Genomic DNA, 13856 nt, shown 5'->3' with positions numbered 1-13856 from the left:
GGCCCCAGCCCTACCGGCCTGTCTCCTGCTCTTAACCCGTGCAAGCTGAAACCAGTGTTTCTTGCAGCGAGCAGCCTCCAAGAACACCAGGGTCCTGCCCTGTCTTCCTAGAGAACTCTGATCTCCCCTGGACACCGGATTTGTCCAATACTAACCCAAGCAAGGACTCCAGATTCAGCCGGATCTGCAAGTTTTCACCGCTTTGCACCGGACGCCCACAGCCAAATTCCAGTGCCTCAACACCCCAGCGAGGTCCCCCCGGCAATCCTGACCTGTGATCCAGCATTGGACGACCTCCTCCGACCTTCTCCTCGATGCCTGGAGGGTCCCGCAACCGGAACGGGTGAGAAGAACCCAACACAAAAGGACACCCCTGCACCCACAGCTCCTGAGTCCTGTGGTGCCCAATCGACGGTGTCCTGGTGTCCAGCAACTCTTCAGCTTCATCCTCCAGTCGTTGATTCCCTTCGTCCAGTCTTCTGGAACCAGCCTGCAGTCCTTTTTTGTGACCAACATCCTCCTTTGGGGATAATTGAGCTCCCGACACCACCTCAGCACCCTCCACCTGGCCGCCCCTCCACCGCTGGTGATGTGGACTTGGTGCCAACCTGGAACCCCCTTTGCCCTGACCTTAACCCTAGGAGCTTGGCTCAAGAGACCGAGTGGCCTGCCAGTAAGCAGCCCCAAACCGAGGTGCCCAATTGGCTAACACTGGCCCCTAGCACTCTGCACCTGGCCGTGCTAGTGGGGAACCTTGGTCCTACCCTCCTAAACTCCAACTCTGAAACCGTTTACTTACCTGCAAACTTAACACTTCGGTTTTCTCCACAGGACTGAATGGTGGGTTTTCCCAGAAAATTCTTCTAAGTGTTGAACTGTCTTGTACAGCAACAAAAGGAACTTTGTGCCTTTACAAGAGGTAACCGGTTTCCTAAAGGCTTGTGTTGCTAGGATTGTGTTTCGTGCTAAACTAGGAAAGTAATCTAAAAGTAATCTACCAGTAATCTCAAGTGCTTTTGAACTGTTTTCTCAAATGCAAAAATAATCTGGATGTTCCTACAAATCCAGTGTTCACTGTATTCATAAAAGTAACATTGTATGAAGAGTTTCCCTTAATTGCTATTAAGTAAATCATGTTTCTAGAAATGAAACAACAAAAGAACAACTTTGTATACAAACAATTTGACTGCGTTCAGTCTTTGAGTGTGCAACATCATTTCTTGCCTGAGTGTGTGCAACAGATGCTTAACACTGTCCTCTGATACTGCCTTACTGCTCGACCAAGCTACCATAAATAGAGAGTGAGGTGCTATCTTACCTCTGCCTACCTTTGGGGTTCCACTGGACTCTGCGCACTCTATACCTCACTTTGGTATAGAACATACAGAGCCGGCTTCCTACACTTGTACACTGCCTTATTCATCACAGAACTGCAGGAACAGGTGCTCCAAGTGTTGGGATGAGTTGCAGAAGATCAGAGGTTGTTGCTGCTGCCTAGCTGGACCCAGGATGAGGATTGTTGAGTTTCCCTCTCTACATCCTTTGCTTTTCTCCCAGAAAAAGGACCAACACATTTTGAACCCACCCGCTAATGGGGCGACGGTGTTGAAGAAGCCTCTGCAGTGCACGGAGGTTGATGATGCGAACGCTGGAGACTCTTCCTCACCGAGAGACCGGTTCAACCCTTTCTGATGCGTTCTGCGGCCTGAGGACCTCCATGCTCTTGAGTCGTCCTCGCAGGCCCAGGTGAAGAGGCTCAAGCATGAAGGTTCATCGTTCGAGGGTCACACAGAGTACGCAGCTGCAGCCCTACCTCAAAACATCGTCACTTCATCCACCAACCCAGTGACAGACTGTGGGCAAGAGCAGGAACAGCACTGAACCAACATTTGCACTCAGGCGTCTTGTCTAAGGAACTACACTTAATCTAGAGTAGGAATATCATCACTTTCATAGGAGAAAGTGTCGACTATTCAACCTCACTCGCTGGTTGTATGACGTTACAACGCATGCCATTACAACGCATGCCGTTACAATGCATACCTTTACCCCGACTTGCTGTCGGGAGTGCGCTGGAAGTTGGAATATTATAATTTTCTATTCCAACAACAGTGTGTGCAACAGTAGGGAAGGTGTTGGAGTTAACTCCAACACCTTCTACCCCCTGCAACAAGCCTTTTGCGTTGTAACGACATGCGTTGTAATGGCATGCGTTGTAACACTTCCGTTGTAAAGGCTGTTTCCCTCGCTCACTATCCCCCAATCTCAAAGTCAAAAAGGAATGCACAGTCACAGTTGAGGGAGTGCTTGCAGTATCTGCCTCCTGAGATCCCGCTGCCCCGGATTCACACAGGTGTTTACAGTCCTGTTTTGAAACAGCAACAGGAGCTACACAATGACAGCAAGAGACGGATCTGCAGGACGACTGGTGGAGCCAACAGAGCGTGAACTCGAGCGCTGGTGGAGCCAACAGAGCGTGAACTCGAGCGCTGGTGGAGCCAACAGAGCGTGAACTCGAGCGCTGGTGGAGCCAACAGAGGGTGATATCGAGCCCTGGTGGAGCCAACAGAGCGTGAACTCGAGCGCAGGTGGAGCCAACAGAGGGTGAACTCGAGCGCTGGTGGAGCCAACAGAGCGTGAACTCGAGCGCTGGTGGAGCCAACAGAGCGTGAACTCGAGCGCTGGTGGAGCCAACAGAGGGTGATATCGAGCCCTGGTGGAGCCAACAGAGCGTGAACTCGAGCGCTGGTGGAGCCAACAGAGCGTGAACTCGAGCGCTGGTGGAGCCAACAGAGGGTGATATCGAGCCTTGGTGGAGCCAACAGAGGGTGAACTCGAGCGCTGGTGGAGCCAACAGAGCGTGAACTCGAGCGCTGGTGGAGCCAACAGAGGGTGAACTCGAGCGCTGGTGGAGCCAACAGAGCGTGAACTCGAGCGCTGGTGGAGCCAACAGAGCGTGAACTCGAGCGCTGGTGGAGCCAACAGAGGGTGAACTCGAGCGCTGGTGGAGCCAACAGAGCGCGAACTCGAGCGCTGGTGGAGCCAACAGAGCGCGAACTCGAGCGCTGGTGGAGCCAACAGAGCGTGAACTCGAGCGCTGGTGGAGCCAACAGAGGGTGATATCGAGCCTTGGTGGAGCCAACAGAGCGTGAACTCGAGCGCTGGTGGAGCCAACAGAGGGTGAACTCGAGCGCTGGTGGAGCCAACAGAGCGCGAACTCGAGCGCTGGTGGAGCCAACAGAGCGTGAACTCGAGCGCTGGTGGAGCCAACGGAGCGCGAACTCGAGCGCTTCAGTTCATTGGCTCTTTGTTCTTTCCAGAGGAGGCACCAACGGGGGACCTTAGCTGACCAACCTTCCTGCTGCTTATGCCAAAACAAAGGTCACATTCAGTGAACATACTCTCTGCATCAGAAGGCAATCTGATTTAGAATTATTTTATTAAAAAGAAAAAGTCTGCATTATTTACTATGTTGAACTACTCCCAATAGTTGTTTATGAGGTTTGTTTGCTTATTCCTTACCGCAGGTGGTCGACAGTGTCGTTCATGGTGACGATGTAGAAGACCACATTGGATTTTGTGTTGGTAGAAATGCTATTCATGGCAGCAATCACACCACCGAGCCGCTCCTCGACTGCTGTAATCACCACTGGGATCTCTTTGCCACTGCGCTCCTCGGGTATGCTGTCTGGTGCCTCAGGCAAAAAGTCTATGCGCTGTAACCCCAAGGGGCCTGAATCTAGAGAAGAAACATTTCAGTCTTTCACAAGGCAGGGGACAGTGACATCAACAATATAGAGATTGTGTTTACACCACAAACTGGTAAGAGAACCTGCAGAATCTGAGCACATCTTACCTGCCTCTCACTCAATCCCCTGCGGCGCTTGCCGCAGGATAACCGTAAGACTAGGAGGACAAAGGACAACCAAGCCACTCAGTACGCTGGGGCCCGACTCCGCTCGCAGAGCTCGCCAGATCATTCTTTCTGCAGGGGCTGAGACTGAGTTCAGGCAGATGAGTGATTAAGTCAAATGAATGTCAAGGTCGAGGGAAAATTCATTCCTGGCCTGTGGCCGGGGCCCGTCAGGCATCAACTTTACATTATGGCTAATCTGATGTTCTGAACATACACCTCACAAACCCTTGCCCTCTACACTCAGACTGACTTCAATATGGACAACAGGATCCTAGAATTATTTTTTCTTCTCCAACTTAGCAACACATGTGTGGGTTCTACATCTTTCTCATCCACCATTTTCTCTTCTCCGCTCCTCTTAGTTCTCTTGAGTTCTGAGTAATTGTAACTTTGAGGACAAGCAAAATTTGAAAAAGGAATTTGTGTCTCTTTTTAAAAAACGATGGGATAACTTTCTATTCTTGTGATACTGTTCTTAATAAAAATAACATATTTGCATTTGAATTCAGAGCAAATATAGTTTGTTCAAGTGAACTAGTATTCTAAATACACAGGGTGAATAATGTTCAGTTTGTCTGCATTTTTATGCACTGCCCAGGACTAAAGTTTTTTCTAGTTTCTGTACTTTGTATTGTGGGTGCAAAATACTGGATTTTGGTTCTTGTGTAGATTCTGTTAATGGCATGGACATGGTTTTTAGAAACTGCCACAGTTGTAGTCATATGTACAACGAGAAAGTGTATTTTTTAAGCAAAAAAGAATTCTGTGTATTTCTCTTTACGGCCACCTTCCCAGTGGTGCGGCGTACCGCACCATGGGTAGAGGCTCCGAGTGATGTACATACCGTGGCGTACCGCACCAGGAGTAGAGGCTCCGAGTGATCTACATACCGTGGCGTACCGCACCAGGAGTAGAGGCTCAGAGTGATCTACATACCGTGGCGTACACACCAGGAGTAGAGGCTCCAAGTGATCTACATATCGTGGCGTACCGCACCATGGGTAGAGGCTCCGAGTGATGTACATACCATGGCGTACCACACCAGGAGTAGAGGCTCCGAGTGATCTACATACCGTGGCGTACCACACCATGGGTAGAGGCTCCGAGTGATGTACATACCGTGGCGTACACACCATGGGTAGAGGCTCCGAGTGATGTACATACCGTGGTGTACCACACCAGGAGTAGAGGCTCCAAGTGATGTACATACTGTGGCGTACCGCACCATGGGTAGAGGCTCCGAGTGATGTACATACCGTGGCGTACCACACCAGGAGTAGAGGCTCCGAGTGATGTACATACCGTGGTGTACCGCACCAGGAGTAGAGGCTCCGAGTGATGTACATACTGTGGCGTACCACACCAGGTGTAGAGGCTCAGAGTGATTTACATACCGTGGCGTACACACCAGGAGTAGAGGCTCCAAGTGATGTACATACCGTGGCGTACCGCACCAGGAGTAGAGGCTCAGAGTGATCTACATACCGTGGCGTACACACCAGGAGTAGCGGCTCCAAGTGATCTACATACCGTGGCGTACACACCAGGAGTAGAGGCTCCAAGTGATGTACATACCGTGGCGTACACACCAGGAGTAGAGGCTCCAAGTGATCTACATACCGTGGCGTACCGCACCAGGAGTAGAGGCTCAGAGTGATTTACATACCGTGGCGTACCGCACCAGGAGTAGAGGCTCAGAGTGATCTACATACCGTGGCGTACACACCAGGAGTAGCGGCTCCAAGTGATCTACATACCGTGGCGTACACACCAGGAGTAGAGGCTCCAAGTGATGTACATACCGTGGCGTACCGCACCAGGAGTAGAGGCTCAGAGTGATCTACATACCGTGGCGTACACACCAGGAGTAGCGGCTCCAAGTGATCTACATACCGTGGCGTACCGCACCAGGAGTAGAGGCTCAGAGTGATCTACATACCGTGGCGTACACACCAGGAGTAGAGGCTCCAAGTGATCTACATACCGTGGCGTACCGCACCAGGAGTAGAGGCTCAGAGTGATCTACATACCGTGGCGTACCGCACCAGGAGTAGAGGCTCCGAGTGATCTACATACCGTGGCGTACACACCAGGAGTAGAGGCTCCAAGTGATGTACATACCGTGGCGTACCACACCAGGAGTAGAGGCTCTGAGTGATCTACATACCGTGGCGTACCACACCAGGAGTAGAGGCTCCAAGTGATCTACATACCGTGGCGTACCGCACCAGGAGTAGAGGCTCCGAGTGATCTACATACCGTGGCGTACACACCAGGAGTAGCGGCTCCAAGTGATGTACATACCATGGCGTACCACACCAGGAGTAGAGGCTCCGAGTGATCTACATACCGTGGCGTACACACCAGGAGTAGCGGCTCCAAGTGATGTACATACCATGGCGTACCACACCAGGAGTAGCGGCTCCAAGTGATGTACATACCATGGCGTACCACACCATGGGTAGAGGCTCCGAGTGATATACATACCGTGGCGTACCACACCAGGAGTAGAGGCTCCAAGTGATATACATACCGTGGCGTACCACACCATGGGTAGAGGCTCCGAGTGATGTACATGCCGTGGCGTACCACACCATGGGTAGAGGCTCCGAGTGATGTACATGCTTATGTCTCTCTGTCTCATGTCAAGATTCCTTTCCAATTGCATAATTTGTTTGACTATATTTTAAAAACGATGGGGATTAAGGAGGGAGAGATCTTTATCTGTGATGGTTGGTCTACACATCTTTCTATGTATGTTTATGAGCAAGTTCCCCCTGCGCAAGGCACAGATCCGTGAATTCACCTGCCTTGTCATGGGGAGGATAATTTCATCTGTCTTTTTATCCCTGAAATGAAACGGCTTTAGCAATGGTTTATTATACATTCGTCCATTTAAATGCCTCATATCTAAAAATGTCAAATCTGCTGGTCCTCCAATATTTTTGCCTAAAAACGAATGTTCTTATCTCAAAGTGACTTGTGAGGAAGAGTGGGCAGAAGTTTTGTGTTATTGGCATGCGCTGGAAGAGATTTCAAGTTTATTCATGTGACAATTTTGTGAAGTTGGTGGAAAATAGTTATGAGGGTAAACAACATCTCATTATACATCAAGGGCACTCAGGAGGAAACCTCAGGAGGGTTTTTCTGCTTCATTTTCAAGTGTGTGGTTTTTGCATAGAGCAATCTACCATAGGGACAGATCCTCAGTGCCCTGGGTCAGATCAGGAGCGAGTCGGACCAGGCTGCAGCTTGTGAAATGTTTCGCTTTCAGAACCAGCAAGAGACTTAAGCTGTCCCAGGCGGCAGGCAGTAGTTAACTTACCTGCCGGCGGGCTTCTACTCTGCCCTCTTCTCCACAAGTCTTTTCTTCCTGTCAGTCAGGCTGGGGTGCCCTCTGCTTCACTCTGCTCTATTCTGCCTTCTGGCACGGATGGGGCGCCACTGCTACAGATCATTAGCACTCCAGCAGCCTCCTATCTTCAGACATGCAGCGCTGTAGGAGACACACACTGTGGGTCTATGGGGGTGTGAATGTGTGAGAGGGCTGAAACGAACCGCCCCTTATAGAATCCAAGGATGGAGGCCTGCTGTGGGCTCTCGTCTGTGCTGCCGACATGTGCAGTAGGTCTATGGGATTGTGAATGTGTAGAGAGCTGAAATGAAATGGGCCCTCACAGAATCCAAGGATGGAGAGTTAATGTAGGCTCTCGTCTGTGCTGCCAACACGCAGTAGTAGAGAGCTGAAATGAAACAGGTCTGTATTGAGTCCATGGACGGCCCCCTGCTGTAGCCTCTAGTCTGTGCTGCCGACTCACAGTAGGTCTATGGGGTTGTGAATGTGTGAGAAGGCTGAAACGAAACGCACCCTCACAGAATCCAAGGATGGAGACCTGCTGTGGGCTCTCTCCTGTGCTGCCGACACGCAGTAGGTCTATGGGGTTGTGAATGTGTGAGAGAGATGAGATGAAGCGCGCCCTCACAGAATCCAAGGATGGAGTCCTGCTGTGGGCTCTCGCCTGTTCTGCCGACATGTGCACTTGGCACGGTTTACAGCAGGAGCCTCAGAAGTGAAACCGATGAAACTGTTCTGTCAATATCGTCAGTTTACATTTGTGACACGCGCAGCTGCAAACAACTTCTCTCAGTGGATGCTGGTGCTAGTGGGGCAGAGCCCTAGCACCTCAGAGACACCAGCTGCCACTCCTGTTTCCTTTGAAAACTTTCAGGCTTTCTTTATTTAATTCTCTTGACCAATTTTTTAGGTCTCGCCTGCGAACGCAGCGCGAAGCGCTGTGAGCAAGCGAGATCTATTGTTGCTGACTTGCCTCGGAAGGGGGACAGGAGATGTGCACGCGCAGGCTCTTGGCGGATTTGAATTGGTGTACGCGCCTACAGCCACGCGGCGTGCACATCTCCTGTCCCCCTTCCCTCGCAAGCCAGCATGCAGTTTCACTTTCGTCAACATGCACCTCCTAGGCAGCCTCATGCTATTTAATATTTTTTTTTAAATGCGCACGCGCGCTCCAAGCACTTCCCGGCTCTTGTTTATGGAGGGAGGGTGAACAGGAGCAAGCAGCAGCACAGACAAGCTCGCCCCCGCCCCTCCCGAGAGCCGTAGCAGAGTTCCTGTAGATTATTGAGAGCTCGTTCTGCTGCACACACATCTCTGGGAAGGCTGCACGTCACAGGCATGAACATCATTGGGGCCGACCCAGCCTCTCGACCTTCTGGAGTCGGCAAGATGAGGACCACGGAACTGTCCGGTGATAGTCACACCTGTTACAGAAGCGTGCAAGTCAGCAGCGCAGTTTGTGGAATATGTGGTGTGAACGCTCAATGTGTCGAGCGTAGGTGACGCCTGGTTTTGTATTGTGGTATTGATGTGTAGGTAATGGCAGACAGCCGGTAGCAGAATTGAATGTTTGCGATTAGCAGCATGAACGCACGTGTATTAATTAAATTGTTACGTTTTTAAACAGCAACTGGAGCAATTTGCTAAATGTAATTAATGTGCTGGTTATATACTGTATTGCACAGAAGTAATAACTGACATTCAAAAACAGGAGTTAAAAAAAATCACAATTTAACACTGCGCAAACAAGCTCTGTTATTTTCGCCGCTGTGTTGTTCATTAGGCTGAATACGTCACTCTTGAGTAAACAACTGATATTTTTATAGTTACTGGTTTATCTTTTCTCGTACATTCTGTGTGGCATATCTGCCCTATTTAAGCTCAGCTTACACAACTTCCCCCGTATCCGCTAATTGCAGTGTTCAGGGGTGCCCGTCATATTGAATTGATGATTTGAATTGGAGGCACTTGTTGAAGACCTGCAAAATACATGCTAACTTCACGTTACATTTATATTACCAAGCCAGTAAATCAGACAATGCTTAGCGTCACATGTATGTTAAGCTTACTCTTTTTTTAATGTCCAGGAAGGCCCGTGATGCCTTTACCTAAACAGGGCCAAATTCAACATCTTACTCAGCAGCTTAAATGTTTCACATTTGCCGACATGGTCAATGAATTTAGGTGTCTAATTTAGCGAGGAACCGATTTTCACTGTCCTGTCCCGTTTGATGTGTCGCTCAGAACCGTGCTGAATTTTTAGTTCTAGTCATTGGACCTCGTGTGGTGACATTGCCTTCACTTGTGGCTTAATATTTATTTTGACACTAGTGGCCTTATAGAATAAAACCACGAGTTTCAAACGTTTAGTGACACACAGGAACTATGAAATACATTGAAAATCGAACAGACTGTTGTACAATTTGCTGAGAAAAGCAACAATGGTTATTTTATTTTATAGTGGTCCGCCACATGCATTGGATGTTTTCCTAATTGTAGAAGTAACAGCCCCTTTGGTACGATTATCCCAAGAATCAAAAGTCTTACTAGTTTGTATCTGGCTCCAACTTTTGCATCAAGGAATGGGGAATTATGTGGCCCTCTGCAGATTATTAGAACCCTGTGTCTCCATGTTACTGATCCCGCGTGCCCGAGTCTCTCAGAGAGCTTCTGCCTCGGGTGTTCGTGTGATCCGTATCTCAGCATGTGTGCGCCTCTACTCAGTGTGACAGTGTCTGGTGTGTCGGCTAGTCTGCCAGACCCACAGCTTCAGTGTGCCTGTGACTCAGTGTGCCTGCGTGTGTGTGATCACGTGCTTCGGTGCACCCGTGTGCCTCTATGTATTAGTGTGTCCGTCTCACGGGGTGCGTATGTTTCTCAGCGTGTGTATGCACGTGTGCCTGTTTGTAGTGCGGTTTCTATGTATGTCTGTATGCGGGGTTCAACAGGAGGTAGAAGACATTGTCATTTACAATGCCATTACTTGATTAATGATTCACGAAGGGGGGGGGGGGGAAACAATAACATTTTCAATGCCAATAGCTCAAAACAATGTCATTGCGAGACCTATTGCATTGTAAATGCTTGTTGTGTTATGTTGTCGTTTTAATCATTATATTTTTCCCTATTTTACCAAACTGGTTTGTGAATTTTATGTTTCATTTATTAACTCTGCTGTTTTAGTTTTTCTCAAATACTCTGAACACATTTTCTCTGAAGTAAGCCTATCGCTTTGAGCCCTATCAACCAGAAGTAAGCCCAGGACTGCTGGGTAACAACTTTATTCAAGTTCCTTCACTGCTCTCCCTCTAATTAATAATCCTGTGGTGAAGATGCGGTTTCCTCTGCCTCCTTCTTGAAAGCGCGGGACCGTGACGCGGGTTGGCCGTGTCCTATCGAGTTGGCTCACTTTGGACTCTGTGCTTCTGCAATGAAGAGGCGCTGTGGGTTTTGCTGATTCACACCGTGACAGTCGCCTCCACTGTCATGAGCAGTATCAGAAAAGGGCAAATATTCTTCATCCAATCCAACCTGTTCCGCTATGGTTTGTTTAATCTCTTTCTATTGGGAAGGAAAGTGCAAAACATTGAACTTATCGAGCAGCACCCTCAAGAGTGAAGACGGGTAGCAGTTCGGTACAAGGTTTATCAGAACAATCCAGTTTCACCAATAGCGTTTTTTTTTTATATTTACAAAAATATTTGACGTTTTTGTGCATTCCTGTTGCTTGTCCACAGTACAGTTGTGAAAACAGAAGCAGCGGTTAGTCTGCGGCAGACACGTGTTTTGTCCAAATATATGGACTTTTTCAAGGATATGAAAATCTATATGGAAAGGCACCACTGGTGGAAAGCAAAAAGTTGTTATCATTATGGTTGAGATCTTCCTGGACGCTAGAGTTATTCGAAACCACAGGTGAACATTCTACTTCCTGTTGCGATGAACACCTACCACACTGCATTAGTCTGGCGTCAAACAAGAAGTCCGTATTATAAACAGAAGTGAAGAGATCCTCGTAACCCCAGTAACGAGTTCAAGGTGACAAACTGAGAAAACAACCATTTGTGGGAGCAGTCCAAGCTAATTAGAGAAATCATAACATATGTCACCTTGAATAACTCTCCTGTGAATGTCGGGACATTGAACGTTGCACTACAATAGGGAAACCCCAAAATCCTCCGGACCGGGGTCAATAACAGTACAAAACAAGGTGGTCACAGCGGATGAACAGTCACAATAATCACATCACCCATAAAAAGCACACATTATTCAATCAATTTTGTGAATTTAGATATATTTATATCAGTATTGGAGTCATGTAAATAATCTATACATTTGTAAATAGGTGCTCTAAGCGTGCTCAAGAAAGTGCTCTTGTGAGGGTTTTGGAAGTGTGAAACAGGGGTGTTTATACAGTATTAACAATGTGTTTTAAAAGTAGACCTGTCCGATGGGGGTCGTTTAACTCTTATGTTTTCTCCACCTTAAATTAAGCCAGTTACGTCTTAATGTTTTATAAAGTAGGTTTCTTCATTTTAAATTCCTCCAATTTAAACAAATGTCTGTATTTTTCTGTTATAAATATGGCACCGGGCCTACAGGCCACTGAGAGCAAGATGCTTGGTGTGACCCCTGGATATAGGTTTACATTTAAATTAGGAGTTACATTGAATGTTAACTCTTCAGTTTAATTTTCTCCCATTTCAAAGTGTCGCCTTTACACATAGTAGGCATCTTGCTACGAGTGGCTGGTAGCCACGGTGCCATATTTATATCAGACAAATACAGCCATTATTTTAAGTGGGAGAAATATAAATTGCACAACAAATTTACAGATCATGAACATCTTTGCAGAACATTTTCTGCACTTTACATTTCTCCCATTTAAAAAAAAAAAAACAGTTATATGTTTGTATTATACATGTAACTGTGCCACATATGACAAAAGGTATGCCAGTTTCACAAGTACATACAATACAGACTCTCATTCACCCATACAAATATATCCCATTCATACGAACACATGTTCATATATCCCGAAAGACCAGACTCTCAATTACACACATGGCAGCCCTGTCATAGTGCCCCAACTCAAAGTATTTTGTTCAAACCAGAATACCTGATTCTATGGGCATTAGGCTTAAAGTCAACAGAGGTAGGCATGAGGGTGTCTGGTAATATTGCACGAGTGACTTAGCCTTCAGTAGCTCACAAGGATTTCCACTGAGAATTAGCTCTCACGACAGAAAAGATTGGAGATCCCAACTCTAAAAGAACTCTAAACGCCCTGTGTTCTTTCATCAGGCCCGCTGCTCTATAAATCTTTGCACTCTAGACTGACCGTATGGTTAGGTGCCAGGTTTTACAACATATAAATAACTTTAGAAAACCAAAGACATGGTTTCACCTTGAAGTCCAGCACCTGCAAAGTTAGAATATTTAGAAACCTCTTTCGCCTGTAAATACTTTACTATTGATTTTTACCTTAGCTTAATTTACAAACGAAAGCTTCCAAAACTGTGTAATCCACCCTTGGGCAGGCAATCTGTCAATACAAGTCATTCATATCATGTCACAAGCGGGGTCTGATTGTTCACAGATCAGTGTCAGAGATGCATCGTAGCCTCTTGATGCCATGAGTGTATGGAGCCACATTTTGCTTTCGCTCCTCTGCCCATCGCCCCGAGCTGGAGTAAAGTCAACAAAACCCTGGCTGGGCTTCCCATCTGGGATCAAATGGGTAAGTGGGGTGGTAAAAAATATATACATATATTCAACATTTCTTCTCCACTCATCATCCACGCCGCTGGAGTCAACTTGTCTCCCACACAAAACAGACAGATTGGTCTTTAGAACTGAAAAGATAAAACAAGTTAATACAATATCAAAGAAGCCACTACCTGAATCTTCTTTCTTCAGGAAATCGCTCAGTCCAAGCAGGTTGTGGTGAAGAACCAGCAGAAATATAATCACCGCAAGCACAATAATGAGAATATTCACTGCAAGAAAACAGGCAAGAAAAAATATTCAATATACGAATATAGCAATATTGTTTCAGAGACACAGAAAAAAAACTCAACTCAATGCAACAACCACAAAGCAACGCATATTCAATGCAATAACCGCGTGTTCAGTTATGAAACTATACGTTAAGAGAACCTACAGCCTCATCCCAGGTGCTGCAGACTACCTACCTTCAGGTGTGGTCTGCACAGTTACAGGAGAAAGCATTAGGATTGCTTGCTCTGTTACTCACATGGATTAACCCCGGCAAAGGATGCGGTCTTGGAAGTACTTGCACTGTGCAGTTCACTTTGATAACATCAACCCGAGTCATGAAAGCTTAACGATAAAGTACACACTGGTTCAATCAAAACCACAACTTGTGCTTGATCCCACCAACTGACCCACAAAACTCTAGGTTAACCCAATACCCACAAACAAAATCATGAAGCCTCAACTCAACACAACACCAAGTTACATCAAACATCAACACCGCCCGATGACCACGAGCCATTTCATAAAACTATAACTCTATGCATTACTGAGTTAAACTATAAAAATGTAAACTCTACAAGATACTGA

General features: G+C 47.2%; 1 protein-coding gene across 3 annotated transcripts in view; it reads right to left on the bottom strand.

Annotated features, from left to right (window-relative positions):
• The window catches only part of GLT8D1 (glycosyltransferase 8 domain containing 1), a 97782-nt gene that overhangs the window by 70883 nt on the left and 13043 nt on the right, over positions 1-13856 (bottom strand). For all 3 annotated transcript variants that reach the window (XM_085624195.1, XM_085624193.1, XM_085624194.1), the window contains exons 3-4: positions 13172-13270; positions 3523-3739 (exon numbers count right to left, since the gene is read on the bottom strand). In XM_085624195.1, coding sequence (XP_085480321.1) covers positions 3523-3739; positions 13172-13270 — 316 coding nt within the window. The remainder of the gene's footprint in view (positions 1-3522; positions 3740-13171; positions 13271-13856) is intronic.

Source organism: Triturus cristatus, chromosome 9 (assembly GCF_964204655.1).
Source record: "Triturus cristatus chromosome 9, aTriCri1.1, whole genome shotgun sequence".
Classification (NCBI taxonomy): Eukaryota; Metazoa; Chordata; class Amphibia; order Caudata; family Salamandridae; genus Triturus; species Triturus cristatus.
The sequence above is the reverse complement of the archived record's forward strand: the minus strand, read 5'-3'. Positions and strand labels throughout refer to the sequence as shown.